At 45.6% G+C, this 15,878-nt stretch overlaps 1 protein-coding gene across 6 annotated transcripts in view; it reads right to left on the bottom strand.

The window, feature by feature from the left end:
- Positions 1 to 7,418: 7,418 nt before the first annotated feature.
- Positions 7,419 to 15,878, bottom strand: part of IGSF11 (immunoglobulin superfamily member 11) — a 95,789-nt gene continuing 87,329 nt past the window's right edge. For 5 of the 6 annotated variants that reach the window (XM_035314824.1, XM_035314827.1, XM_035314826.1 and 2 more), the window contains exons 2-7: positions 14,739 to 14,902; positions 13,333 to 13,540; positions 12,374 to 12,529; positions 11,246 to 11,368; positions 10,868 to 11,018; positions 7,419 to 10,163 (exon numbers count right to left, since the gene is read on the bottom strand). In XM_035314824.1, coding sequence (XP_035170715.1) covers positions 9,713 to 10,163; positions 10,868 to 11,018; positions 11,246 to 11,368; positions 12,374 to 12,529; positions 13,333 to 13,540; positions 14,739 to 14,902 — 1,253 coding nt within the window. In that variant the 3' untranslated portion in view covers positions 7,419 to 9,712. The remainder of the gene's footprint in view (positions 10,164 to 10,867; positions 11,019 to 11,245; positions 11,369 to 12,373; positions 12,530 to 13,332; positions 13,541 to 14,738; positions 14,903 to 15,878) is intronic. The other variant, XM_035314823.1, reaches the window with a different exon arrangement.

Raw genomic sequence — 15,878 nt, 5'->3', positions numbered from 1 at the left:
TGATGTAGATCTTCCTTCAAAAATAAAGCTCTTATAAGGCACTCAGTCAGAAACAATACTGGAAGCATTCCTTATCTCCATGCCTAGCTGGACTGTGGACTCTAGGAGCAGAGGACTTTAAGAGCAGGTTAACTGTCTTTCAGCAAGGGATTAAATACAGTTGAACTTCTTAGGTTAGTGTGTGTGTGTAGATTAGATCATTTTTTTGAAGCCCATCTCAAGCTTGCTCTTTATGATCATATCAATTTTCCAGGAGGGAAAAAATTTTTTTCAGAGACACTAAGATAATGTTTTCATTCTAACACACCTATGTTCAGATTAACCAACGGGTCTGTCCCTGACATGCACTCCAAGCACGCAGCTGCAGACCCCAAGATCGTTCGGCCATGTAGCAAGCTGAGACTGAAGCCCAGCTCTGACTAGTACCATAGCAGCACATTTGCTGGGTCACAAGCGCCCAGTGTATTTATTTTCATTTAATGTGCTTTTTTTCTATCCTCTTGAGTAATTTCCTTCCCTTAACGGATATAAATCACATACCTACAAAGTAAAGAATTATTTAAAGAACATTTATATTTAAGCTCAAAAAGGAATTTGAACTTAACTCCGTAGTGGCTGAGAAGTGATTGGCTGGTGAATATAACTTGGAGGACTCCTCCACCATCTGAAGATGCTTTATGGTTTTAACACCAGCTGGCCTACAAACCAGTGTTTGGCACTGTCGGGTTCTACTGTGGATGAATAGTGTTGCTGCAAGTTAATTTAAGACTGCCTTCATCCATTTCAGCTGAATTGAACTACACCACTCTCAACCCCAAATACACACATGCACACATCAGGCTCTGCCCCAAGTTAACTCAATCTGTTTAACAACTCCATTTCACTGAATTCCATCCTTAGATGGACACAAGGTAACAGGGGTTTCTCAGTAGTTCTTGAAGCCACCTGATGATTTAATTTTGTCCCTGATCCTACTGCTGCTGATGATGTGGGGAGAGGAGCTGGGTGGTCATGGACATGGGGGAGGGAAAACATTCCAGTGACCTCAACGGACTTGGACTTGGAGAGTTGGAGTTGTTAAAGGTAATCTGTTAGTAGGAAAAGGGACACTCTTCCTGCTTAGCAAATATAGCTTAAAAGAAGAAACACCACCAGGAGCTTTAAATGAACAACAAAAAGGTACTAAAAGACAGTAATACATTGAGAGGAATCATAGTGACCATTTTCTAAACAACCTAGTACCTGTTCTCTCCAAACTCGTGTAATAGTAGCATTTGTGTAAGAGCTGTTCTCTTTGTGTTTCACTCTAACAAGCAATGGACTTGCAACAGCTCTGAGTAACGCAAGTCTAACACTGAGACTGAAATTTATGGTAGCTAAAATGTGATGCAAAATGCATGGCCATTACAAGTAAGACAGTCGCTGATAACTTCCAAACCCCTTTGTAATATAAAACAAAACAAAAATCCCCAGCCTAAGAGTCTTCTGAGGCCAACAAAAATAATTTAAAACTAACAGAGATGGATGTGATCAATTTCAATGCAAACCTTGAACTCCCTGCTCAGAAATATGACACAGCTGTCAGGCACTGCAGCTCCCTCCCAGCCAGTGTCCAGGAAACTTCGTGTCAGTTGAAAGAAAGGTTAAACCTACTGTATATCTGGTGTGTGCTGGGGACAGATGGGAGCACAATGTTTATAGCAAAGCTCAGCTGATAGGCTACCAAAGGATCCTCATGGGTTGTATGCTCTTGACTTGACCGACAAGAACAGAAATGAGGGCATGACCCCAAAATCCTGATTATAAGCTGCATCTCAAAGGCAAACAACATTTGTCGAGTAGCTGGTCTTAGAACTGTGTTTGGGTCTATTTCATGGACTAGCTTTTGGTAAATGCAGATGTGGAACCAAGCTGTGATTTCTGATATTCCAGGAGCCCATCACCAGAGTCTGGAGATGGTTCTGTGTAATGTGAAATGCTTTGGAATCTTGGTCACGTTCAAAATCTATTAGTCTTGTTTAGTCTTCCTTATCATCTTCCTCTCCATACATATGATCACCTTGCCTTCTGAACAAAAGCCACACCAGGCTTGCCTAAGACAATACTTTGCTCTCAAATCTGAACCCAAACTGTTGAAGTTGCAACCAATCAGGGCCCATTACTAAGCATGGATCTGGGAGCCAGTTTCACAAGGTCACTGAGGTTTCTGAACCCCAGAACTGGCTGTCAGGCAAATAAGACTTAGTTTGCAGTGGCTCTTCTGTACCATGCTCTCTTAAGCTGTGAAACATTGCCCTAGTATGGAAAAAAATAGAAAAATCAGCTAAGCATCTGCTCTCAACCTCAACAGCAGGACAGAAGGACACTTTTAGGTTTGTAGTGAGCTCACAGCAAAAGCTCAGAAAGAAGCAGAAGTTCTTTACATTAACTATCGGTGTCTCATCTGTTCCCCAGCTTTGAGCTTTGCGCATATACCAGCCCATTCCCCATGCCTTTGAGTAACAGACCATCATACCAAGAGGAGCTGGGAGGCTAAAGGCAGGCCATGGTGAAAACCACTTACTTCTGGAACACAGATAAATCTCTCAAGCATCCCCACCATTGTATAAGAGACACAATAGTATGGAAGACAGATGCTAAGTAACACTCATTGGGAAGAAAAAATGGTGATGCGTTCATGCTTCAGTCATAGAGCACCGTTATTTGCAGGACCACAAGGAAAAGAAACCAAGCTACGTGTTAAGAAGATCAACTCCGGTGCAGACAAGCTGTAATGTGTGCAACAGGAGCCCATGTAGTTCTTCATCCCTCCAGAGGATGTCATCGTAGAGCCACCAAAAGAGAAGGCTAGCGTTGTGACCCAAATCTAGAGTGAGTAAACGCCTCGTGTTTGGCTGCTCTCGGACAATAACCCCAAACCTCCCTATTTACTTTCCCAGAAGGGACCAGCTTTCCTTAGGCCAGCCTGTGCCTTGTGGAAGGCCAGGAAGAACTGTAAAACCCATTGCTATTTGAGAGATGTGCAACAGGCTAGCCTGGAAAACAAGTGGGATGCATGCTCTGGATGGCCAGGCTGAACTCACATATGAGGTGTTCACACGCTTTATGGTTGTACCTGTGTTCAGCCTCATTTGTTGTCCTTGAGCATGAATGGGTGTGTGGAGAATGCATCCACAAACAAGGAAGACAAGGAAAGAAACTCATGAACACTGAGACTGAGGTCACAGACAGCAGGAACAGACTGTGTTCTGCAGCCATGGAGCAAGCACAGCCAGGAAAGAACTGGTGGGGGTCTACGTGCTCACCCTGCTCACCCATGTCCGTGTTTTGTATCACCAAAAGGCAGCCTTTGGTTTGTGCATATTTGTCCCAGCAGCAAATCACAGTCAAAAGGAAGAAGTACTGATGATGTTCATGGCACATTTTTGTAATATTTTCTATCCCTAGTGATGCATCTTAACTTTGAGAGTTTAATGCAACACTGGCTTCTCTACAGATCTAATTCTAACCTCTGCTCCCTTTGGTCCTTCTTGTGGGACACAGGGACACGCAATCCTTCTCCACAAGCCTCAGTCTAAGATGACAGGAGAGGATCAGGAGTGGAAATGCTGTGCCAGTGGTGCAGAGCACTAAAGAAAGAGTCTCTAGGCTACTGAGCAATCTTAGAAACTGCCACGGCTTAAAGTTCCGCTGTTGCAACCCAACACACACAGCCTCTCCCATGTCTCAAATGCCCACATGACCTAGTGATTGCTACACTTGGCTTGCTGAAGGGCTTTGAGACCCTAAGAGAAAAATAACTACTGAGAGAAATCCTGCAGTTATTGACAGTACCAGGAAGCTGGAAGCCAGGCTGTGCAGCTTAGCCCCTCTGCCAAACACAGTGGGTTTAAATATAGGCGAGCTAAACAGCATTGCTTCTGGGCTTTACTGTATCAAGCCCTTCAGCCAATGTTTCTCTGCGTGTACCATGCCAGTTTTGCCATTAAAGTGTATCAACAGGAAGCAAGTCATTATCCCTTTCCCAAATATGATTCACTAAGTCCAAATCCAGGAGCTGACCCAGACCACATCCAGTGCTTAAGAATTGCTTGCCAGCCATCCATGCAAGCTGTATCTTAATCTCCTCTCTTCTTTGCTGCTATTTGTTTCAAGGTTTTGTCTTGTTTTTTTCCTTTTCTTTTTTTAACATGGATAGATTAAATTTCCTGCCAACCCACTTTCTCATTCAAATATGTTACAGAGGAAGTCGGGGGAAGGAGGAAATTGGGAAGAAGCCACTAGCAGAAAATGGCATTAGGAAACTTAGTAAGAGTCTGTTCCTTATCCATGCACACTGTCCCATTCCTGTACATAAGCAGTGCTCTCTAAAGCAAGGGAGCCTCTACGACAGGGAAATGAAAAGTGCTTTATTAGCAGTTGCTGTCACAGAAACTCATCAAAGAAAACTTGCAAGGCTACCAAGTTTCTGCTCCCCAAAGAATAGTATTCCCCCACCATGCTCAAAGCTCTTGGCACTTATTATCTCTCACTCCCCCCTCCGTGGATGAGCAAGTGACCTGATGAAACCTTTCTCTGTGCTGCCCGCCAGCCGGCAACAAGAGCTCTGGGCTAGTGCCAGGCTCAGGAAATGTCCTGCATGCACTTCTCTTGCTGAGGAGGTCACAGAGCTGCTAATTCTCAGAAACATCCTCCCGACCCTTGCAATGTGTAGAGACAAGCACGAAGAAAGCAGTCTGAAATAAAGAGTGATAGCCTTTCACTCCCCTTGCTTTCAAAGCTTTCTTTGTCCCTGATGTTCACCCTCTCCCATCTGAGGAGAGGCACAGCTCAGTGACCCTTTCACAGCACCCCTGCAACATTCCTGCTTCTCATCAGCACATCCTGCCTTACTCACAAGAGCAGAGCCATTAACAAGGGTACAACAAGGGAACCTCCTACTCTGCTAGCGTCAGGAGAACAAGCTGCAGGATGGCCAACAGCACTTAAGAAAAGCCCAGGGAGGAGGGCAAGGCATCATTCATCAAGGCATCTCACAACAGCTCTGCTCCAGACCTCTATTTAATAGAATCCATACAAGTTAATAGGAGCACCTATTGGGTTTGCTCTGAAGTCAACAGGTACAAAGGATCTGCTTTCCCAGTTTTCCCTGCTCTCTGTCTTAGAAATGCTCAAACCCCTTTTAACAGAATCTGCTGAACCATTTTGGGTGTTGGAACATATATGCACACACTTCCACCTGTTCATGAACCAGCTGTACTGGGAAAAATCCTGTTAGAGTGAAGACAGAAAGGTACTTGAACTAGAGGAAGATGGGATACCGAGTGTTAACTTCCAAGAGAAATCTACTAATTTCCAAAAATTTACCTCTGTGTTAGATGAAATCTGAAATTTACTATGAAAATTCCCCCAATATCTTTTTATTTATTATTATTATTTTTATTGAGGGGATGGAGGAGGATCAAAGCATTTCAGTTTTGGTTGTCACCTGAGGCTACCCTGACATGAGGTGTTCCACACGAGGACCTAAACTGTGATATAAGGAGGCTTGATCTCCTGAGCATCCAAGGTCCCCACAGGGTAGCCATGCAATCTTGGAGAGGACAGCATCTGGCAGACTGTCTTCTACTGGAAACTTGTATAACTGTGTGTTTTGGAAATAGTTTGTTGAAGTGCATGCATCTGGGCAATTTATTTATTTCTATATTTGTAGTTTTTTTAGTTCAGATGAATCAGCACATCCAAGTCCAAAAGCTGTGCAAGTTAAATATATATATATATATATATATATGTATATATATATATATATATAAAAATATCCTGGTTGTCTCTAGACCAGGTTTCCCAAATTTTTGAAACTGAATTCTCATCTCCACCAATTTGTAAAAAGATGTCCACTGCTGAAGTGTAAGACATCCTCTTGTGGCTATCCTCTGTCTCAGCAATCAAACGTATAGCTGCTCCTTTTTCTAAAACACATTTCCTTCTTATAGTCTTTGATGAAAGGTGATCTGACTGATGGGTACTGACATTCAAGGTAACATCCGTTGCACCCACTGTGGGGGACAATCCCCACCACACAGCTGTGATTGAAGGCAGCCAGACAACTCAATTGTAAATTCCACTTACAATTATAATAAGCTTTTTTTTTTTTTCCTTAATGATAGTCACTATCAAGATCTCTAACTGGTATTATTTTTAGCTAGATATTTGTCCTACAGCAATGCATCACTAGATACAATTTACAGGCTAAAACACCAGCACACTAGGTGCTACACAAACATAGTAAACTATCCTGTATCTTGGGAAATTCTGCTCTAGATCAAGAGAGAGAGATGTGCAGGAGAATGATGTAAAGGGCAAGCCAGTGGCAAGGAATGGATAGTATAGCAGAATACTGACAGGACTATCATGGGAATAAAATGCAAAGATACTATTAATGTCACATCAAGGCTGCACAATCAAAAGATGAAAAATGCAAACATTACGATTCCTCCAGCAACTTTCCCAAAATGGCAATGCAGTCATCTCATCTACCATAAAGCCTATAGCTGAAAACACATTCACAGGCATATTTTAACTACTCAAAAAAATACCTTGGAATGAGAACACAGTATGTGTGCAGCAGTGCTGAATTAGCAGCGCTACTGGATCTGTAGTTTTTTGTTTTTAATAATCATCCTCAGAATATCTGGGAGGGGGGGAGGGGGAAGCAGGTAGAGAAGAAACAGGTAAAATGAAACATGGAGAAAAAAATGCAAAATCTTTGGACAAACATCTAGCTAGTCTAACGAATATAAACCTCCTGCTAACCACTGTTGATAGTGAGAGGTGTGTGCTTTTAAGTGCCCTGGAAGTGTGACTGCTCAGGCACTGAAATTTTCCATGCTCTGTCTACAGTGCTCAGAACTTTAGTTAATTTCCTGACAGTTTCCCCCATCAAATATATTCAGACACCCAATAAAGTCACTGAAGGCTTTCCCAGTGACTGCTTTAGATTTTGGATCAGGGTTGAACATGACACATTTCAGACCAGAAAACAAACACATGAGGAAATTCAGGCATTTTTAAACAAAATATTTCCCCGCATCACTCAAAGCAGCAGAAAGGATTCCCACCCACCCCCAAAGGCCAAAAAATAAAATAAAATAAAATAACTCACCTTTGCCTAGAGAAGCAGAGATCATGCAAGCCTGGGAAACTGTACCTTCAAGGGCAATGTGTCAGAGTATTATGAATGAGCAAAACAAAGCTATAATACCCGGGTGAACTACCAAAACGGCTGGCCTGATAAGATTCAGGTCTTGGTTGCATGGTTGCTGCTTACTGACAGCTATATCAAGGCTGAGTATTAACAGCCAAATTCATTGTAGTTACAGAATTAATAGGAAAAAAATGCAGGAGCAGGCATTAAAAAGTCCTTTTTTATATGAATAAAGTTTTATTGAATTTTAGACAATTAGAAAGAACAAAGAAAGAGGAGCAAACAGTCTTATGGAAGGTAGGAACCAGAAGAGCTATCCCACTGGAGGAGGGGGCCTGCTGAGGGCAGTGTTCCTGTAAATGCCACACAGGGGTTGTTTCAAAAGCGGAAAGTGTGTGTCTGGGCTTTTCGTTGTGTTGTGTGTTTTTTTCTCCCACACTGGGGTTTCAAAAGCCACTCTTCTCCCCCCTGTCAATCCAACCACCCAGCAGCAAAGAGAGCAGACAGGCAGGAACGAGGGCTGCTCTGGTGAACTGTGTGTACGTGCACACAACAACCACCTGACTGCACCACTGCACCCATTCTGGACAGAGTTGTGCAGGAGGGGGGAAGGAAGGGAGGCTGCATATTTTTTTTTTTCCTTTTTTATTTTTATTTTAAGCAAAGAAGGCACAAAATCTCAGCCAAGCTTCAAACCAAGTGCTGCCCAAGAACCCCCAACCTCCCCAAAGGAGCTGTGTATATGTGGGATCCCAGACCTCACCTCTTCCCCTCCTGCCACAGAGACTGTGCTTACATTTGAACAGTACAGGCAGAAGGCCCTGCCCAAGGTATATGCACTGCTAGGGAAAGTGAAGCTGTGCCAGGACAGGGAAAGGGGGACGAGGAAAACTCTTGGCTTAAACAGACCCTTTCCCAGTGTGAGCTACAGAAAGTTGCCTGTGATCACCCACATTGCTTTTCCAAGAGCAGATCTGAGAGGTCTCTGGTACTTTTGGAGGTGACCACTGCCTTTACATGTGCAAAGCTTGGTGTTATGTGGGAGGGCAAGTATACCCATCCAGGCATGGTCCTCTGAGCCAGGTCTCTCTCCCAGGAGGAAGAGTCCAAGCCTTTGGTCCAGTCCTCCAATAGCACCAGGTTCCTTGAGCGGTTTCAACCCTTGGCTTTGATTAAGGCTATTTAGTTGCAATAGAAAAAGTAAAAGGACAGGTGCCAGCCCCAGCCACCTCCTTGACTGCAAGGAGATGGGAGAGCCACCAGCAGGTGCCACAAGTACCAGTGTGGGAAGTAAGTGAGGCAGAGAGACAGAATATGGGCTTCCACAGGGTTACTCCCTCTGTTGAGCCCCTGCTTTCACTCTATCTAAGGAAAGGGATTTAGAAACAAATCCTGCCATCCTCAGCATCTGGGAAGTTTGTGTGTGCGCATGAGAGGGAATGAAAACTGTAGTGACTCTGTGTGAGGGCCCCAAACACAACACGTGCCCTGCCATGCACAGCCTGATAAGGAAAACCCACCATGCAAACACCACAGCTACCACAGCTGTAGGGGCTATAGCTCCTTGCCCTCAGTCTGAGCAGCCCAGGTGCAGGAGACTCCTCTCAGGGCCTGCCTGCTGCTCTGCCACACTCAAAAAAATAAAAAATAAAATATAAATTAAGCAAACAAACAAAAAAGCCACAAGCCAGCAGCACTGCGCCCTTTCTCTTCACAGAGCTTCTCAGGAGCAGACACCCAGATGCCAACACTCTCCACATCCATGAAGAGGGCTCTGGTGGTGACTGAAAAACACTCAGCCTAAGGAGGACATGCACGCACATGTGTTCGTGTGTGTGTGTCAGAGGTGAGGGGAAAAATGGAAAAAAAAAAATAAAATTAAAGAGAAACGCTCTCTGGCCTGTGCCCTTGCCCAGCCTTCTCCTTGGCCTGGCTGGCGGCTGTGCTTCCACCTCAGCCAGTGAATCCTCATGTCCATCCCCATCCCACAACCTTCCTCATCCAGCAGCAGGGTTGGCAAAGCAGGGAGGGAACCACAGCCTCCTCAACAAGGTATACCCTGCCTGGCCACCCCTCCCTGCCTGGCCCTCTCTGCCCACACAGGCTGTTGTCCTCTTGGAAATAAAACAGCAACAACAACAGAAAAAAAATATATATATAATCTCCCCAAACCTCCCTGAAAGACCCAAATGAACGGAAATGCCCCCCAACGAAACAAACTGGAAACAAAAACAAAAGCCCCCCTCCCAAGGCTGGGCTGGGAGGGGGTCCTGGCTGGGGCCCAGCAGCCAGGGAGGGTCCCCTGGTGCCCCCACGGCCTTGGCACATCTGTGGCGTCCATGGTGGAGCCCTGAGAGCTGGGGGGCATTGCAGCACGGCTGGCAGCGGCCTCGGGAGGCCCACCCCGGCTGCCTCGCCGCCTTTCAGGAAGGAGTAGGGTCTGTCGGCCATGTCTCTGCTTCTCTGGTACACGAGGCCCTTGCTCAGCTCATGGCTGCCAGCGTGCCCCTACACAAGGGAGCCAGCGCGGCTCTGGGCAGGCACCATGACAGGAACAGCCCCGATCCGCTCCAGCGTGGCCTGACTGACGGCGTAGGAGCGGGTCTGTGGAAGCCGAGGCTTCCTGCTGATGGAGCCATTGCTCCGGGCCACCTCCTGTGGGGATGGCGCTGTGCTGGCCGTCACCACCAGCGTCTTAGGGGCAGCCGGGGAGGGGTGGCCGCCATTGGCGTAGACAGGGCGAGCACTCGTGCTCCCTGAGCGGGAGAAGGGGGGCTGGCGGGTGTCATTGCTGTTGCTGAAGCGGGTGAAGGAGTCTGTGGCATGGTTGGCTTTGGGGTCATTCCAGTAGCGGCTGTTGTAGGTGTTGGAGGAGGTGAGGGTGTCGTTCTCCGATGAGGATGCATCAGCGTGGAATGTCTTGGCAGCAGAGGAGCATTTGGGTGGCAGGTCGTCCTCCCTGGGAAGAGGAGGGCATGAAGGTACAACCAGGATGATGCTCTGATTCCCATGTCGTTCCCCCCCCCCATCCACCTCCACTGGGGGCAATGCCATCGATTCAAGGTGAAAGACAGCACCAATGTGAACTGGCATCACTCCTGAGCCTGTTTGCTCATCCCTCTTTGCAGGACCCACCTCTGTTGCACATTAACTGCTCTGTGTGCCTACCACCGAGGGCAGCGACCCCCACTTATGTTTTAGGAGACAAAAAGAGCAGTTATCAGAACCGCTCGTGCTACACAGCCAGTCAGTATGACCATACTTGTACAATCAACAAAGCTGATCCTCAAGGAAGCTTCTGGAAGCTGCAAGAGGGAAACACTGTAACACCAGAGAACATCACAGCTGTACCTACAGAGCTTTTCAGCTACCGCTATCTGATACTGTGGGTAAGGATCCCCACCACATACACACAGTAACTCTCCTGTGGCGCTAACAGTGCCAAGGTGAGGTTTCTGATAATGGTAATTTGGCAAGCAAAATCTGTAGTTACCATTCTTCATTTGCTCCTTACATTTTCTGAGCAGATACACAGACCTTCCCCTGGCCCAGGGGAACACACCTAAGATGAGTAAAAGCAGGATTTCTGCTTGCCTTCCTGCCAGCTGCTGCTTTTGCTGGGTGATCAGAGATTCCTTGCCACCAGTCTTCCCTGACCCCTACCTTATCTCATTGGGAATTTCTTCTTCTTCTTCTTCTTTGTGTTTATTTTTCCAGTAAAACAGTGCTATGGCCACCAACACAATGCAGACAACAAGCACAACAGCACCTGTGGCCACTGCTCCAGCAATCAGGCCGATGCTCCAGGGGTGGGCTGTGGGAAGAAGCGAACAGAGAATGGAGCAGAAATCAGAGCTGGGCTGTGGCCATCTGCAAACATTTGAAGCTATGTGGCTTGGAAGGGGGAAAGGCGATGTCCCCATTCCAGAGTAAAATGATCTTCTGATAGAGGCACACGGTGGCTCACAGCAAACATGCTTACACGCGTTACTGTCACAAGACAGAAGCAGGTGACCAAGACTCCTTTGGCAAAATACTTACGTGCAATGACTTGTAGGTCCAGAAGGCAAGTGCTGGTTCCAATGGCATTTGAAGCCACACATTGGTAAAGACCTGAGGACACAGTGCTGATATTTCGGAGAGTGACAGTGCCCTGGACTTGGTCTAGTTAGAGAGAAAAGAAGGATTTAAATCCCCCCGCCCTGGGCTTGAGGAAAACCATGAAAAGGCAAATCCAGCAAATAGAGAATTGATGTGTGAGACTCTTAAGAGATAAATAAATTAGGAAATAACCTTGAGATGGAAGCATTGTGCACACATGCACAAGATTAGGTCTTAAGGAGCTTACACTAGATGTTTCTTTTTCTTCTTACGGATGAATTTCTGCAAATGAAAGCTTGGGACTCATATCATTGTGTGAGAGAAGGGAGGAAAGAAGAGATGTGCAATTACATATACACAGACCTACCTGCTAAATTCAGTCGTGCCTCACAGCAACCCTGCTTTCCCATCCGTGGGCTTCCTAACCCCTGCCCTTGCATTTTTTTCTCATTCTGGAATTACCTGAAACTAAAATTCTCGTGTATTCTTAAAATACAGCAAGACAAAGAGCAAAAGTACTGCTCTCTCTATTTGGTCAGGACACAGGCTAAGAAATGTCATGGATGGGATTGTGGCTTGGCAGTACCCATTCTGATTAGGGCCTTGCTTTTACACAAGTCTAAAAGGCAGCTCCAGCCTAACGTATCAGAGCACAGTGATCTCAACGTGAAAAGACGGCAGGATTTTTGTGGGATAATGCTGCCTCCCTTCTCCCAGTTTTCAATCTATGAGCCTTGCATTTGGTTTAAAATTCAGGTGAATTGGCAGATGAAATCTCCAACCATGTGCAAACATCTGGCAACCATATTCTCTGTCTTGTGTTTGACCAGACCCTTGTTCCTTAACGGGGAACATTAGTTCTGTACTAAAATAAGATGAAATGTTAAATGGCCACCGATGAATACCTAGTCCAAAACACTCCAAGCACTCCAGGAACCTTCGTTCCAAACAAGTGACCATGCAAGTGATGGCAGCCACTCAAAGAGCTGTGTCATCTCAGGCAGCTCAGACAAAGGAAAGCCCAGGCTGCCACCTTGGAAATAAGAGGATAATCAACAAAATGAGCACCTTGTGTGGCAGTTGGGGGCAACTTGGGAACATTGTCCAGTTTCTCCCAGAGGTATGTTGGCCGGGGGATGCCTTCTTCCGAGCTGCAGGTCAGTGTGATATCGCTGCCCACGTCCAGGGACCCCTGGATTCTGCAAAGTGGGGCAGAAGGAGGAACTACAAGAGAAGAGGGGAAAGTGACAGAAGATCAGGAAACATGACCAAACAGTGGAGTACAGGCTCTTTCTGGACACGCACTGCAGGGAAAAGCGAGGAAATTGGCATGAGCTGATAGGGGACAAGAATCAGACAAAGCCCAGAAAGGAGGTAGCAGACAGGAACCCCTTTAAGGTTTGAGGGGTGACAATTCACAAAGATTCCTGACTAGCCAGTCCATCAAGGTACTAGACAACTGCTTTCCCAGGACCCACTACTTGTACAGCCCTACCTAGAGAAAAAAAAGGGTCAACATTTCTATGTTTGGGACAGCAAGGGTAGCAACAACTAACAGGGCTGCATAAAGAATGTGCTGTGGTTGGATTTTGTTTTCATAGCCTTATAATGGCACACGCTCTGTAATATTTAACATCATAGGGAGCACCCAGTACTAATTCCTTTTGTGAAAGGAAGCAAAGATCTAAAATCCATTCTCTTCTCTTGTCACTATGCACAAAACTCTTACAGTCCACTTTGCTCTCAAAGATGCACGCGTGCTTTACTCATGCTTCTTTGCAACTCCACATCACAAGCCTGCCACAAAAGCTTTTTCTCTACCATATTTTAAACCTCTCATATATACATCTGCATATGAGGGTATGTGTCCTGCAAACTCCCACAGTCCTCAGAACCCAACCCATCCCTCACCACAGTATGCCCATGGGCTGCACACACCACTGTATTTTTATGCTGAGAATCATCATACACAGAGGATTCCCATGCCCCAATTCCTCCCCTTTCCCCCATAATCCCAATACACACACCCAAGACGGTCAGTCCAATGACTCCAATATTCCTGCTGCCTCGGTCAGGAAGATTGTTGACCAAACACTGGTATGTACCAGTGTCTGATAGCTGGGTGTTGTTGATGAAGATGGAGGCACTGGTGGTTGGCATTGTCACAGCAAACCCCACTCGCCCATAGAACTGGGGTGCACCACCAAAGATCTGACCCCCTTGGTAAAGAATAACCTGGAAAAGAAAGGAAGACTCAAATAACACTCTGCAGAGGTTGAGCAAGAAGGGAGAATAGCAAGCAAAACATGGGCTCTGAAAGCTGAAAGGACCATTTCCTAAAGGATCTCTGAATAAGCAAACATCAATATACTACAGTAGACCCAGAAAGACTGATCTTGGGAAGAGTGTTTTCTCTAAAGGAGGAACACAGTCAGTGGCCTGTTTTATGTCAACAAAAATGTTTACAAAAGCAAACGGACCAGATAAATACCCAAGTCTTGTGGCATAGCTGGATGGGTAATACCACCCTGTTTCATATAACAGTCATTACCCATCCAGACAGGATTGATGTAGAGAAGCAGAGACTCTGCAGGTCAGTAAGTACTTTGCTGGAAGGCATCCGCCTGGTGGACAGTATCATTTTGGGTGTCAGCCAGTAATGTCATGCCATGATTTGAAACTGCTCACTGAGGATCGCTAGGATGAACTGAATAATAAGCAATGCAACCCTTGAGTCTGTGCAGCCTCTACCAATCCAATAGTTTTATAGCAGTCTGTACCCAAACCAAGTCCCTGAGGAGCAAGTTTTCTTCGGTGCAGGACACTGAATCACACAACTGAACAGCAAATGTGACAGGGACAGTGTGACCCAAGATTGGTGCATTTCAGAGCAATGGGCTTCTTCTCCTCTTAGTATGTGGACAAACCCAGGCCAGCAGCTCAAAGGTTATGATTCTTGTACCCAACATAATAGGGTCTCCTTTGCTAATGTTTGTAAGAAAGGCCTTGCAAAAGCAACAGGCAATGAAAAAGCAAGTCTATGAGATCATGTTACAGAGATCTCACAGGTTTAAGCCTGCAGCTGCTTCCAGATCCTTCAAATCATCCCATATCCAGTGCACCAAAACCTGGGTTATCTCTGCTGCGCTCTTTTGAACACACAAACCACCAAAAGTACAAGGCAGCCAAACTGTAACACGTACATCTAACCTGATCACACATCCAGCGAAGGCCACAATGCACACAATCAATTTACAAAGCTTTGAATAAATCAGATTCATCTAAGATCTGCAGAGAATGTTTAGCAATGAAGAGAATGCTCTGGGGCAACCAGAGACTCAGCACTGTAAATAGACTACATCCAGATCAGTGCCAAAAGGGTAAGGAAAGGAAAGCTCCGAAGAAATACATGTTCCAGTAAGAAAAGACTTACCTGTTCAGGCTGGTTGGCATTAGAAAGAGGAGTGACCATCCAGATGACATTAAGGTTAGTGAGAGCAGCATTAGTGGTGAAGGTGCAGGGCAATACGGCTGTCTGGCCTCGGGCAACCTGGATACTCCCTGAACTGACTGACACCTCCAGAGGACACACCATACCTAGAAAGAGAAGGACATGCAGTTGAAGCATTTCAGGAGAAGGACTCCAGTTTGAACATTTCACGTGGCACCATGCACAGGCAGGTCATGACTGCGGCATCTTGTTGTTACACAGCAGTCCCTTACCAATTACTTCAACCTAAAGCATTGTATTTGTCCCTCAACAGATCAGGCTGCTCTCATGCAGACCTCTTCAAGAAGCAAATGCAGATAGGCCATCCTTTCAAGTGAGAGCACTCTCGTTTTAGAGCCTCTGAAAACATCAGGCTTTGTTTTGGCAACAGGGAAAGAGTTGTAAAAGCAGCCAAGCTGTGTTTAAGAGATAATGAAATATGTTTTCAACCCCATCAATCTTAATGATACCAGACATTACTGAAACAGAAGAGGAAACTGCAGTCTAAAAGGCTTCACCAAGGGGTAAGAAGAGAGAACACATCATTTAAAATAGAAACACAGATCTCCCCAAACTTCTCCTTTTGAAGTCCAGCATGAAGAGAAACACTTATTTTTAATTTAAGGGGTTAAAAATCTAAATCTTTTCCAGGCGAGGTATTTCTTCCTAGCTGGTGAAAAAATGACTACTCAGAAAAAAAAATGAGGATCTGATCCAATCTTCTTTATTTCACAGCATTTCCACCATTCACTTCTTTGCATTCCACACAAGCTGGATAGGGCACAAAGTCTGACAAGTCCCAGCTTCCCAGTGCAGCAGCTCAAGGCTGCAGTGTTTAGACTGCAAGTCACACAGGGAAATATCTCCTTTCCTACTGCCAAAATCTTGTCAAATAAAACTAACCAAGGAGTCACCAGCACTGTTTTGAGTAGCACTAAAATTCTTTAAGCCACTTTCTCGTACAAAACCAAAATGTTGACTCTAGACGTCTCTCTACATGCCAGCTCATTATCTTCCTGTTCAATACATGTAGGAGGCTGCTGGAGGAGATGCTAAGAAGTTTTCAAGCCCCAAGGCAATATC

Source organism: Oxyura jamaicensis, chromosome 1 (genome assembly GCF_011077185.1).
Source record: "Oxyura jamaicensis isolate SHBP4307 breed ruddy duck chromosome 1, BPBGC_Ojam_1.0, whole genome shotgun sequence".
In the NCBI taxonomy this organism is placed as follows: Eukaryota; Metazoa; Chordata; class Aves; order Anseriformes; family Anatidae; genus Oxyura; species Oxyura jamaicensis.
Note: the sequence above shows the minus strand (reverse complement) of the source record. Positions and strands in the feature narration are given on the sequence as shown.